General features: G+C 35.8%; 2 protein-coding genes and 1 long non-coding RNA gene across 3 annotated transcripts; 2 read left to right on the forward strand and 1 right to left on the reverse strand.

The window, feature by feature from the left end:
• Positions 1-2,159: 2,159 nt before the first annotated feature.
• On the reverse strand, positions 2,160-3,019 carry LOC130590606 (uncharacterized). The gene is made up of 2 exons (XM_057393090.1): positions 2,611-3,019; positions 2,160-2,536 (listed from the first exon to the last, which is right to left on the reverse strand). The coding sequence occupies exons 1-2, from the start codon at positions 3,011-3,013 to the stop codon at positions 2,532-2,534; spliced, it is 408 nt and encodes a 135-aa protein (XP_057249073.1). The 5' UTR covers positions 3,014-3,019; the 3' UTR covers positions 2,160-2,531.
• A 2,919-nt stretch (positions 3,020-5,938) lies between these two features.
• On the forward strand, positions 5,939-6,856 carry LOC125495186 (uncharacterized). Its single transcript, XR_007271875.2, has 2 exons — positions 5,939-6,238; positions 6,715-6,856. It is a non-coding gene; the product is annotated as an uncharacterized LOC125495186 (long non-coding RNA).
• Positions 6,857-9,035: 2,179 nt separating this feature from the next.
• On the forward strand, positions 9,036-11,286 carry LOC125494796 (uncharacterized). Its single transcript, XM_048638617.1, has 3 exons — positions 9,036-9,216; positions 9,524-9,985; positions 10,955-11,286. The coding sequence occupies exons 1-3, from the start codon at positions 9,036-9,038 to the stop codon at positions 11,284-11,286; spliced, it is 975 nt and encodes a 324-aa protein (XP_048494574.1).
• The last annotated feature ends 2,464 nt before the right edge of the window (positions 11,287-13,750 follow it).

Below are 13,750 nucleotides of genomic sequence, written 5' to 3' on the forward strand. Positions count from 1 at the left end.
AGAAGGTTCTCTATTGTATGTTATGACATAATCCAAGGTCTTATTCAAGTACCTTAACACTCTTCTCAATGCTTGCCAATGCAACATACTAGGATTACTAGTATACTACTGAGCTTGCCAATAGCAAAGGCTATATCCGGCCGAGTGCTAGTCATAGCATACATCAAGCTTCCAATTAAGCTTGCATACTCCAATTGTGAAATTGGAGTACCACTACTCGGAACCAAGTGAATACTAGGATCCATAGGAGTAGCAAAATGAGTCGAATTTGACTCATTATACCTCTTGACCACTTTCTCAATATAATGAGATTGTGATAAAGAAAACGACCCTTTCCCTCTTATTATTCTAATACCTAGAATAACATCCGCTTCACCCAAATCTTTCATGGAGAAGCTAGAGGAAAGGAAGACTTTGGTCTTTTCCACTTGTTCCAAATCAGTCCCAAAAATAAGCATATCATCAACATATAAGCAAATTATAACTCCTTTACCGTTATTATCAAATTTGCTATATACACACTTATCGGACTGATTTATTTTGAACCCACTAGACAACACAACTTCATCAAATTTTTGATGCCATTGCTTAGGTGCTTGTTTAAGACCATACAAAGATCTAACTAATTTGCAAACTTTAGTTTCTTGACCTTTAACCACAAACCCTTCAGGTTGATTCATGTACACTTCCTCCTCCAATTCACCATTAAGAAAAGCAGTTTTTACATCCATTTGGTGAATTACTAGACCATGAATCGCAGCTAATGCTATCAATAGTCTAATAGTAGCTATTCTAGCTACTGGAGCATAAGTATCAAAGTAATCGATACCATATCTTTGCCTAAAACCTTGGACCACTAACCGGGCCTTATGTTTTAGTATGGTTCCATCGATTTTCTTTTTTTACAAAAATCCATTTACAACCTAGGGGTTTGCAACCGGGAGGTAAATTAGCTAAAATCCAAGTGTGATTACCCATTATAGAATCCATTTCATCATTCACTGCCTCTTTCCAGAAAGCAGAATCATGAGACTTCATAGCCTCATCAAAGGACCTAGGATCCTCCTCCATATTGTAACAATATGAAATTTGAGTCGAAATTGACTCCCTTGACCCTTCAACTAAATATAGTTGAAAATCCGGTCCAAAAGATTTCTCTTTTCTAATTCGTTTACTTTTCCTAATTTCCGGTGTTGTAGTATCATGATCATTTGAAATGTCATCTACAACATTGGAACTAGTACTAGGTATCATGTCCTTTGGTCTTGGAATCGATGAGAATCTAGTCTCATCAAATATTGCATCCCTTGACTCTATCACGGAGTGAATAGAGACAAAGTCATTGGGCTCAATGACATAAAACCTATAGGCTTTGCTATGTACCGCATAGCCTATAAAAATGCAATCAATTCCTTTTTCACCTAAAGTTTTCCTTTTAGGTTCCGTCAATTTGACAATTGCCCTACAACCCCATACCTTAAGGTAATTGAGATTAGGCTTTTTATTACACCAAAGTTCATAAGGGGTAGTCTTATTCCTTTTATTAGGAACTCGATTTAAAATGTAACATGCAGTTAAAATTGCATCACCCCAAAAACCGTCATTAAGACCCGAATTAGAAAGCATAGTGTTAACCATTTCTTTTAGGACCCTATTTTTCCTTTCCGCTATACCATTACTTTGAGGTGAGTATGGGGCGGTTGTTTCATGAATTACACCAATGGAACTAAAATAACTTGGATTATAATATTCACCACCCCTATCCGTTCGAAGTCTTTTAATCTTTTGATTAAGTTGGAGTTCCACTTCGATTTTAAAGGTCTTAAACTTTTCTAGTGCTTCATCTTTAGTAAATAATAAATATATGTAACAAAACCTTGAAAAATCATCAATAAAAGTTACAAATATTTTTATTTCCTAAAGAAGGTGAACTATGAAAGTCACACAAGTCACTATGCACCAATTCAAGCAATACCGTTTGTCTAGTCACACTAGGATAAGGATTTTTTGTAATTTTATTTAGCACGCAAGTGTGACACTTCTCTAACTTTAAATCGAAAGGAGGTATCAACCCCATTTTAGACATGTCATATAATCTACGATAATTCACATGACATAAACGATTGTGCCATAGAGAAGAAACATCAAGCATGTAAATAGAACTAGTACCAATTTTATTATCAATACTAAATTTAAACATTCCATTACAAAAGAAACCTTGTCCAACAAAAATACCACCCTTGGAAAGTACAAATTTATCCGACTCAAAAACAACTTTAAAACCATACTTATTCAAGAGACCTCCTGACACAAGATTCTTCCTAACTTCCGGTACATACACAACATCCCGGAGAGTTAAAGTCTTTCCCGAGGTTAACAACAATTCTACTTGGCCTATGCCTCTAGCCTTTACCGTAGAATCATTCCCCATATACAAGATTGGACCATCATCCAAATCTTTCAAAGACTTGAAGAAATCCTTGTTATTGCACACATGTCTAGAGGCTCCCGAATCTATCCACCAAGAATCATCAACCTGCACACACATAATTTCAGAAATCATAGCAACAAAATGCATTTCTTCAATTACATTAACATGTGCATTGTTACCTTGGTTTTGAACAACACTAGGTTGTGTGTTCTTTGTCTTCTTCTTGTTGTTAGAAGGACAATCCCTCTTAAGATGAGGACCATTGCATATCCAACAAGAGAGGGTCTTCCTCTTCTTGTTTGCAACATTGGTTTTGTTATTGTTGTTGTTGTTGTTGTTGGATTTCTTGGTCTTACTAGACCCACCAACCTCTACCAAATTAACGGTAGATTTAGGAATACTAGGAGTAGTATCCTTAACCCCATCTTGAGCCCGGATCCCCTCTTCAATACGAAGATGAGTTCCTAATTGCTCCATGGACATGTCTTCCTTTTTATGTTTTAAAAGATGTTTTGTATCTTTCCAAGAATTTGGTAATTTGTCAATGATTGAGGCAACCGCAATTGCCTCATCCATCACCATACCATGTGATCTTATTTGGTTCAAAATATGATGAACCTCATGGAATTGCTCCATATATATGGCCGATCATTAGTCATTTTAAAAGAATTAAAATTACTAACAAGGAATTTCTTACTTGAAGCATCTTCCGAAATGTACTTGGCCTCAAGAGCTCCCAAAGTTCCTTTGCACTCTCCACATTTTGGTAGAGATCAAACTCGGTGAGAGAGTTGAGAATATGACCACGACAAATGTAGCATCATTCTCCCACTTTATCCTCTTCCTAGTAGTCTCAAGAGGCTCTTCCTCTCTCTTCCGGGAGTGGTGGCATAGGAGTTGATAAAAATCACCACATTCAAGGCGGTCAACAAGAAGTGCATCTTCTTTTGCCACCTCGATAGCCCACCCCTCAAACTTATCCAACTTTTGGAAGTTCATAGTCATGTCCTTGAGTGTTGAGCCATATCCGAAAAGAAAGAAAATTAAACTAATAGATTGTTAGATGTGTGATCAATGAGAGAACCGGATATCCACTCCAAGGCACGGAAACTACGCTTTCCTATTAGTTTAATTTCGCCCCTCTAGGATCACCGGGTTAACACGAAATAACTAATGAGATACAATGGAGAGAAACAATCCACTTAGATGATCTTCTAAGTGAATCAACAAGAACTTGTGTTTTTGTGTTTGTGAAGAACACTCAAGAGAAGATTGCAAGTTTCTCTTAAGCTAAGCAAGAAGTATTTGAGAAGTATAGAAAATCTGATTTTCTTCTAACCCTTACTCATAGGAATCCCAAGGTTTATATAGGAAGAATAAACCTTTCATTGACTAGAGTAGTTAATCCATAACCCCCATTTTATCACCCAAAAGGCCTTTAATCAGCTGATTTAAGGACCTTAAAGGTCATTAAAATGAGACCATAACATCACAACGGACATAAAACCGTCAAGGCATCTTTTCGCATTCCAAGGCAGAAGACACGTCGCGACCCGCGAAGAAGCTCGCGAGTCGCGAGGCGAGCGCTGGTCGCGACCCGCGACGCCTGTCGCGACTCGCGAGGGCCACTGGTCGCGACTCGCGACGGTTGTCGCGACTCGCGGCCAGTCTTCTGTCTCCCTTGGTTTATCAATGCGTTTTGCCACTTGATGCACTCTAGCCTTTTGCATACTAGACCTCCTCCTCCTCTAGTACATACCCTTATGAGTTTCAAACCCATTACCCTATAAATGTTCCAACAGAGGTCGAGATTGAGGAAAAGTTCAACAGTTAAGAAAGACATGTTTGAGTGATTAAGTATAATTTGGATTAGGTTTGTAGTTATGTGATTAAATAGTTTGGTTTATGAAAATCAACAATAATTTTTTTTTATTTTGAGCTAGAGATGGGCAACAATGCGGGCCAATTTAGCCCATCCCACCTTGTGGGGCTTAGCCCGCGAAAAGCTCGGTTCATCCTATTTTCTAAGAGTTAGAAATTCGTGGGTGGATCGTGGGCCGAATTTCTTGAGCCGAACTGTAATAGCCCTATTTTCTAAGAGCATTTATTAAATGTTGATTATATTTATTAAGTTAATTATGTTTCGGAAAATTCTTATTTTATTTGAGTTGTGGAGTATTATTTTTATTTGTCGTGTTGTAATATATCTATTTATTATATTTTATGAAGTTATTAATATTTTATATTTTGGGTTTTGTGCAATTAGTTGAGCGATATTTTGCAAATCAGAAAACCAATGTCGATTATGTTTCTTTGTCATTTGTCGATTTTTTTCTTTAGAAGATCAATTCTCATGTTCCATTCCCTTTGTCGGTCATATTGGTAAGTAAAACCCTAAATGAAAAGAACCCAAACCCATTTTTTTCTCTCTCTCCCATGGCACTCTCAACTAAACCCCAAAGAAACCCAATTAGACCCCCAACCCCCTTTCTCTCTCTCAATGCCTTGCTTTCCCCTCAACTCTCACTCCCAATCTCTCGTAGTTACCCTACAGCTCATCAGAGCTCCTCGCATGGCCACCGGTCTGTTCTTTCCCTTCTCTGTACTTGCTCGTTGTCGGGCTAGCATGGCCAGACGCTAGTCTTCTCTCTTCTTCTAGTCATGCTGCCCGTTGTTGCTTGCGGTGGGTCGGTGCTGCTTCAACTCACCAGTGTCGTCGCCATCGTTCTTGCGTGAACTGCTGTACGCGTTTCTTAGTCTCTCCTTTCATTGCTGTTGTTGTCACCAGTCTGTTCCCCTTTGCCTTGTTGATTCTGTAGTGATGATGCCACCTACAGTGGTGGTGGTGTGTCGGTGGTTGGCGAAGTACCAAAGGTATCGAACCTCTTGTATTTTCATTGTTGTAGTGGTTGATGTTGCTTACTCCCTTCGTTTCCTAAAGATCTTCCCTCTTTCCGTTTAAGTGCGTTTCCAAAAGATCTTACCTCTTATACTTAATTCCTTATTTGGTTTTTTTTCCCATTTTTACCCTCGCATTTCCCTATCAATGGTCCACCATTACATTATTAATTCAATTTTACTCCCTTTCTGTCTCCTACTTTAAGCCCTTTTTATTTGTTTATTTATCTTAACCCCTTTCTCTCCTACTTTACCAACCCCACACCCCACACAAATGGATCCTCCTTGGTATCTGTAGGAACAGTAACAGAGAAGATCTTTAGGAAATGGAGGGAGTACTTGCTTATGGTGATTCATCATGGTTGTTGCTTATAATTCAATTGGATTGATGCGGTTATCAAATTCAGCCTTCCTTTCTATTTTCCCTATTGATTGAATCCAATAAGCCATGTACTAAAAGTTATTTTGGATCATGCTCTTAGTTAAGTTCAATTTGGTATTATTTTGCAAAGGAGACAATTTATACCATTAGAATCATATTGTTTTTGTTAAAGAATTTGTTGATGGTAACTTTGTATTTTGTAATTTCTTTTTTTGAATTAGTTATTTAGTTTCCCTTATGAGAAGGATAGATTAAGGGATTTTGCGTAGGTTGTTATGGGTGATTTATATGTTGTTAGGATTATTCATGAGTTTGGTTTGAAAAAGATTATTAAGAAAAATTGTCGTAAAGGATCTCTAAATTGGGAATTGGTTATGATAATGTTTTCTAGTTTAGATTAGTTTAAGATTGATTATTGATTATCGTTCTTGTTGTGAGGTGATTGTTGGAAGATGGTTTTTGGAGTGGAATATGTTTTGGAGATCAAAATGAAGGAATCTGTGTTGTTGGAATTGGAATGCGTTCAGGTAACTTTTATGTTCAGTAAAATCATTTACTCATGCCCTGTGTGTGGATCTCTTTATTTTGTTTTTGATAAATAAGTTCGTACTATGACCGTAGTTATGAATGTGTTAATTGTGGAAACGTTATTCGATAATATGAATACACAATTATTTTGCCGGCTTAGTTTATGAACTGAAAATAGAAAGTGGTCAAGGTATAGGTGGAAGACGATTACTTATTTTGACCTGATATGGTCGGCCCTCTCCATAATGAACCTTGGGGGTAGTATTGCTAGGCTCCATAACGGACCTTGGAGGCAGCGTTTGTCCAAATCATGTACTTGCCACTAATTTGTTTAAGAGAATAAGATATGTCAACATTGTAACGGAAAGAAATGATTTGACAAATAAAATGTTTATAACGGGCTGAAGTAAAGGTTGCGAGTTTTTTTACTCATTTTGTAATTTTGTTTGTTTTGTATCCTTTCGTCAATTTGCAGGTTTGGTGTTATGAGCTCATAATTGGAAGTAGAGCAAGATAAAGATGTTTTGTAGATTAAGGATTAAGTTTGTATTTAGATAATTGATTCAGGAATAGTTACTGATATTACATTGTATATCATATTTCGGAATTCAGTTTAATTATTGGTGTAATTAAGGATATTTTTCCGTTGCGAGTTAATTTCTTTAAGAGTTAATTTTAATTTATAGATGTTGAGTATGTTTTCGCTAGTAGCTCGGAAGACCGGACTGTTATACCGTCCCACTAAAACTCGTTATTAAACCGCCCAGCGTGGACCATGAAACTGGTCACAACAAATGAATTGGAGCAGCCTAATCCAAGTAATTATTTCACGAAATTGTGTATATTTTAGTCAAATTGTATATATTTTGATCAAATTGCATATAGTATAATTCAATCAAATTCAAAAATAAATGAAATTACTCATCTATTATTAATAATTGTATATATTATAATTTATTTAAAGGTTTTATGTTATAATAATGAGTAATTTCAAAGATTAAATAATTTTGAAAAAAAAAATGAAAAAATTCTCATGTCGGCTCACCAGGCCCACAAACAACCATAACCGCTTCCTGAACCATAAAAAATCGGTAACAGACCGTGGGTCACAATTTTCAACCTGCGGACCAGCCCGCCTAACTAGTGAATTTCACGGTCGGATCCAGGATGTGAAATCTCAGCCCGGCCCACTAGGTCCTACAGCCTAGCCCGTCCAGCACGCACTAGTGGCCATCACTATTTTGAGCCATGTATCACTTTTTGTGACATTCTCCTAAAAGAAGTGCTCCTGTGTCACTTATTAAAAAATGAATGAAGTAATAAATCAAAGTTCCTCGTTTACTTTTAAAAGAAGGTTGAGGCGTTATATGTTAGTAGTTTGGTTGCTTTTAAATAATCACTAGTTGACACGGGCGATGCCCCGAGTTAATCTATATTTTACGTTACACTTTTGTTGTTCAAGATATTAATGTCGTTTTTTTTTCCTTTAAAAAATGTATTCAATTAATGAAAGTTTGTTGTTTAAGGGGGTGTTCATGACCGGTTACTGTTGTATTCACGGTTTTAGTGATGACAAATGATGTTATTGAGTCTAGGAAATTAATTGTGTAACTTAGAATTTATTTTTACATAAGTTCATATTATCTTGAGAATAATTTATTTAATTATAACTTGTGGAGAAATTGTTATGAGTTTAACCTAGTCAAGTTATTTAAATAAATCAGTTAATTTACACGAAATATTATGTGTTATAAATCACTTTAAAACTAACCTAATAACATGGAATATTATTTTGAATAAAAATAATCTCCATAATATTAGAGAGAGTATGTGTTTATTACTTGCATGTAGATTGAACGGCAGAAATTAAGGAAAGTAACAAACTGCAGCAAACCGAGCTATTGAGAAAGAAACTAAATTCAAATTGTTGTTCCTGGATTCTAAGGAGTTAGTTCGTAGAATCTCGGAGGTGTAACCAATCACCTAAGAAGATATCACTCTACAACTAACTTCATGTTGAAACTGTGGAGTGGTGGCTGGATGAACCAGGTTCTAGTGGGAGAAGAGCGTGGATATTATGGCTTCATCAACGGTTAGATCATGGGTCACTTCTAAAACCCATGTCGGCTTAGTGGAGCAAAAATAGGAGTTGTGGTGGTCTTCTATATATAGCTTAACAAAGAATCAGAATAAACTAACTTCCCAGATTTATTGTCTCATTTGTAAGGAAGTTTATTTCGGTTTTAATACTCTTCAAAGCAACTATTCTTGTAATACTTTCGAGTGTTGGATGAGTGAGATTTAGAGAACAAAATCTTGTAATCAAGAGTGAGAAAGAGAAAGAGAAGAAATCTAGTGAAGTTAAGGGGAAACAAGGTGACTGGGAACTGGATCCTAGAGAAACTGAGTGAGGATTGATTTATAATAAGTTGTAATAATTGTTATAATAAGAGCAAGGTTTCTTCCTAAAGAATTGAGGAAGAGAACCTTGTTAAAAGGATCTTCTTGTGTTCTTCCTTATTATCTTTTCTCTTCGTTACCTTTCAAGTTTCATTATCCGCAAAAAGTTCTAAGATCTCCCCAGCTACAATTCACCCCCTTCCCTCTTGTAGTTTATCTAGTGTTTATACTAGACTAACAATTGATATTAGATTCGTTTCTCCCAAAAATCAATTAATACTAAGGAGCTAGTACCTGGTAATTATGAACACTATGGGAGAAAGACTAGACGAAGGTTACTCAACACAACGTCTGCCTATGTTCAATGGCAAGCATTATCCATACTAGAAGAAACGTATGGAAATCTTCATTAAGGCTGAAAATTATCAAGTGTGGAGAGTCGTTGAAATCTGTGACTTTGAAGTCACCAAGAAGAATGAAAAAGGCGAATCATTTCCTAAACCTCTCTCAAAATATGATAAAGAGGACTTCGATAAGATGGAGATGAAAAACCCTGCAAAGAAGATTCTCCACCATGGTCTTGGTCCCCATGAACATAATAGAATCATGGGTTGCAAATCTGCCAAGCAAATGTGGGAACTTCTACAAGCGACACACGAAGGAACAAACGAAGTCAAAAGATCAAAGATAGATATGCTCATACACAGATATGAGTTGTTCCAGATGAAACCTAAAGAGTCAGTTCAAGATATGCTCACTAGATTCTCCAATATTATCAATGAACTTGACTCTCTAGGAAAGTCTATCACTCCATAGGAACAGGTTCGAAAAGTCCTAAGGAGTCTCCCACAGGATGACAAATGGATGGCAAAAGTAACTTGCAGGTTCCTTGTTGACTCATGAGCTGCACCTAGGAACTCATGATGCTGATCCTAGTAGGCCTAAAGATTTGGCTCTTAAGTCTGAAGAACAAGATGATTCAAAAACTGATGATGAGGAAGTTGCATTGATCGTGAAAAAGTTTAAGAAGTTCTTTAACAGGAACTATAAAGGGAAGAGTGCTAGAAAGCCCTCAAAGCTAAGCTATCATAAATGTGGAAGTCCTGATCACTTTATTAAGGAGTGTCCATTTCGGGAGAACGACAAGGAAAAAGGAAAATACAAGGAGAAAGGGAAGGAACAACAAAAGGCTTTCTTAAAAACTGAAATGAGAAGGGCCATGGTTGCAGCCTTGGGGGATTCGACTCTGACGCGAAACATGCCGGATCAACCTGAAGAAGAAACAGCTCATCTATGTCTCATGGCAAAGACAGATGACGAGGAGGACTTGCCAAACAACAAGATATGTATTAATGTTATTGAAGAAGAGTTATCAGAACTTAAAAAGAACCAACTTATTAAATTGCTTTTAGAAACTTTGGATGATTACAAGGCAATCTGCATTAGAGAATAGAATATGGAGAATACCTTGGAAGTCTCCAAAGAACATTCAAACTGGTTTAAAACTTTAAACTCAATTATATTGAGGAACGGTTCTTTGAAGTGTTTGATGAAAATCGACGTATTCAAGAAGCATATGAAAAGGTTAAAAATGAAAACTACTTCTTGAATATGGAGATGGCAGAATTGAAATTGTTCGTTCCTGAAGGAACTAGTTCCCCTAGAAATACCAGATCAGATTTTGAAAAGGTGAAATCTGACTATGATTATGTTTTAAATGAAAATCTGGTACTTAAAGGGAAATTGGAATCTTCAAGAACAAAACTTCCTGATTTAGTTAGCTGGATACAAAAATATAAAAATGAAGGAAGAAATGGACTATGTTTCAATCATAAGAAGAAAAAAAAATGAAGAAATATGTTGATCTGCCAAACAACCTAATATGCTCTTACTGTGGGAATAGAAACACTCGCTCAGTTAAGCAAGTGTGGAAGGTTAAAAGAAACTCGAGCCCGACAGAGGAACCCAAGTTTGATTGGTTCCTACCACTGACTAATTGTTCTGGGTACAGAATAAAGTGAGGGGGAACAACCTGTGGTACCTCGATAGTGGTTGTTCTAAGCACATGACAGGAGACAAAACCAAATTTCTCTCACTTTTAGTCTATGAAGGAGGAACTATGACATTTGGAGATAATCTTACAGGTAACATTGTAGCTGTACGTAAGGTTGGGAAATCTCAATCACATTCCATAGATAATGTATTTTTGATTAAGGGTTTAAAATATTATTTACTTAGTATTTCTCAATTCTGTGACAAGGGGGAAAATGTGAAGTTTACTAATGAATGTTGTGTAGTAAGTGATGTTGATACAGGTACCAAGATACCGGACGGAACTAGGAAGGGAAACATTTATGTTGTTGACTTGAACCTAGTTCCTAGGAACAATCTGACTTGTCTAAGTGCAATAGAAGACGAACCACTTCTTTGGCATAAAAGATATGGTCATGCAAGCATGTCCTTGCTTAATAAGCTAAGTGGTAAGGAGTTAATTGTTGGTCTGCCAACAATCAAGGTCACAAATCATGAAGTTTGTGGAGCATGTGTGAAAGGAAATCAAGTTAGATCCTCGTCGTTTAAAACAAAGAAGATAAGTACACAAAGTCCACTTGAATTGATTCGCATGGACTTATGTGGCCCTGTATGAGTCCAAAGCAGATCAGGTAAGAGATATGTATTAGTCATAGTTGATGATTTTTCAATATATACTTGGGTTATTTTTCTTCATAGTAAAGATGAAACTTTTGATGAATTTATGACCTTTACTAAGAGAATTCAAAGGATAAGTGGTTTCAAATTGAAGCATTTAAGATCTGACCATGGTAAGGAGTTTGAAAACTCCAAGTTTGATGATTTTTTGCAGCAATGAAGGATTACATCACAACTTCTCTGCTCCTAGGTACCCACAACAGAAATGGTGTGGTTGAGAGAAAGAAAATGTACTCTGGAGGACATGGCGAGAACAATTCTCATAGCCAGCAATCTTTCGAAGAATTTTTGGGCACACAGCTTGCTATATCATCAATAGGGTCATGCTGAGACCCATCACCTTGAAAACCCCCTATGAGCTTCTCAAAGGAAGAAAACCCAACATCTCTTACTTTCGAGTCTTTGGATGTACATGTTTGGTACACAACAATGGTAAAGATAACTTAGGAAAATTTGATGCAAGAAGTGATGAAGCAGATTTTATTGAATATGCTAGTAAAGTTATTTAAATAAATTAGTTAATTTGCTCGAAATATTATGTGTTATAAATCGCTTTAAAACTAACCTAATAACATGTAAGGTTACAAACTCTTTAATTTTCAAAATTAAGTACTCTACCTATTCTACTCCTATAAATACCCCACACCTTTAGCCATCTTTTCCACACAAAAACTTTGGAGAATCCATACTTCAAGGTTCTTCTTTCTCTTCTTATCTATTCTAGTTTTATATTTCTTATTCAAGTTCTAATTCTCTTTGGGTTAAGAAAAGAAAAAGATTTTCCATGTTTCTTACTCAAAAATATTATGCTCATGATAGGTTATTCATGTTTACATTCATGATTAAGTTCATGTGATAAGTTACTTATTAGATTTTTATTATTGGTTTGTTAGGAGATCGTTCAAGATTAAGACTAAGTGGAGATACTAGTATACTTTTTGTGCAAGATCAAGGTACGTTATGTAGCTAGATCTTTTAAAATGTGGTTTATATGATAAAGTTGTTTATTGATTTTATTGGATTGGTTTAGAAATTTGGTTTAAAATGGTTACAATGTTTTATTATTCACTCTTGAAAGTGAAAAGAAGGAATGATATTATCAATCATTTTATATAGAAGTTTTGTTATCCTTTTTGGAAAATTAAATTATTTTTACAAGGAAAGGTTCATTGGTTTTTATTGAACTTTGAATGTTCAAAAAGTTGTTTATGAGGAAATGAGGTTTATTCATGACTTACAAGTCATATTATTATTATTTCCGCTTGATTAATATCAAGAGATTCAAAATCCACTTGTTGGCAATTATAGTTACCCCTTGATATCGCTCCGTGATGGGATGACTAGCTTGGGGGGTGTGCACACTTAGCAAAATAGAAGGGGAGATAAGAAGAGGAATTGTTTTCAGGATTATTTTTAATCCAAGTTGTTTGGACAGAGTTTATTCTTAAAAAGGTTATTCTTGAATTATTATTCAAGTGTTTGGTAAGAGTTTGTTCATAAAATGTTATTCTTGAATTATTATTAAGTGTTTGAAAATAGTTTATTCTTAAAGAGTTATTCTTGAATTTTTGGTTATGGAGTTTTCGAAATGAAAAATTATGACGAACTAACAAATGTGTTACTTATCTAGTACATTTCGTACTCAGTTTTATACTAGACGCGTATTTTCTTTTTCCTATTTGGCTTTGCCCTGTTTACCTTTTTGGTAAGCAGATTTGCAGGTGAATTTTGGATGTGCATGGGAGCATACTAGGAAGGGGATCTTCACCTAGATTAGAATGTTTCATTTATTTTGAGTTTTGAGACAATATTTACTTTTATTAATTATTATTTTTGGTTAAAGTCTTCCGCTGCAAGTTATTTTGGTTAGTTAGTAGTTGGTTGCCGAAAGCGTGGTAGTCACGTGGCGGTAATACTCCTAAATTACTCAAATATTTATTTATTAAATTATTTATTTAATGAGTAATTTGGGGGTGTTACAAACAAACTATAGCAAACCGAGCTATTGAGAAAGAAACTAAATTCAAACTGCTGTTCTTGGATTCTAGGGAGTCAGTTCCTAGAATCTCGAAGATGTAACCAACCACCCAAGAAGATAGCGCTCAACAACTAACTTCATGCTGAAACTATGGAGTGGTGGCTGGATGAACCAGGATTTGGTGGGAGAAGATCGTGGATATTATGGCTTCATCAATGGTTAGATCATGGGTCACTTCTAACACCCATGTCTGCTTAGTGGAGCAAAAATAGGAGTTGTTGTGGTCTTCTATATATAGCTCAACAAAGAATCAGAATAAACTAACAACTTCCCAGATTTATCATCTCATTTTTAAGGAAGTTTATTTCGGTTTTAATACTCTTCTAAGCAATTATTCTTGTAATACTTTCGAGTATTGGGTGAG

Source organism: Beta vulgaris, chromosome 2 (genome assembly GCF_026745355.1).
Source record: "Beta vulgaris subsp. vulgaris cultivar EL10 chromosome 2, EL10.2, whole genome shotgun sequence".
Classification (NCBI taxonomy): domain Eukaryota; kingdom Viridiplantae; phylum Streptophyta; class Magnoliopsida; order Caryophyllales; family Amaranthaceae; genus Beta; species Beta vulgaris.

What these genes read in the sequence shown, in the direction of transcription:
- LOC130590606 (XM_057393090.1), bottom strand. Translation starts at nt 3,013, where the DNA reads ATGGTGATGGATGAGGCAATTGCGGTTGCCTCAATCATTGACAAATTA.
- LOC125494796 (XM_048638617.1), top strand. Translation starts at nt 9,036, where the DNA reads ATGGAAATCTTCATTAAGGCTGAAAATTATCAAGTGTGGAGAGTCGTT. An exon ending in AAAGAAGATTCTCCACCATG is followed by an intron (nt 9,217 to 9,523) that starts GTCTTGGTCCCC and finishes AGTAACTTGCAG; the next exon opens with GTTCCTTGTTGACTCATGAG. An exon ending in CTTGCCAAACAACAAGATAT is followed by an intron (nt 9,986 to 10,954) that starts GTATTAATGTTA and finishes ATGTTGATACAG; the next exon opens with GTACCAAGATACCGGACGGA.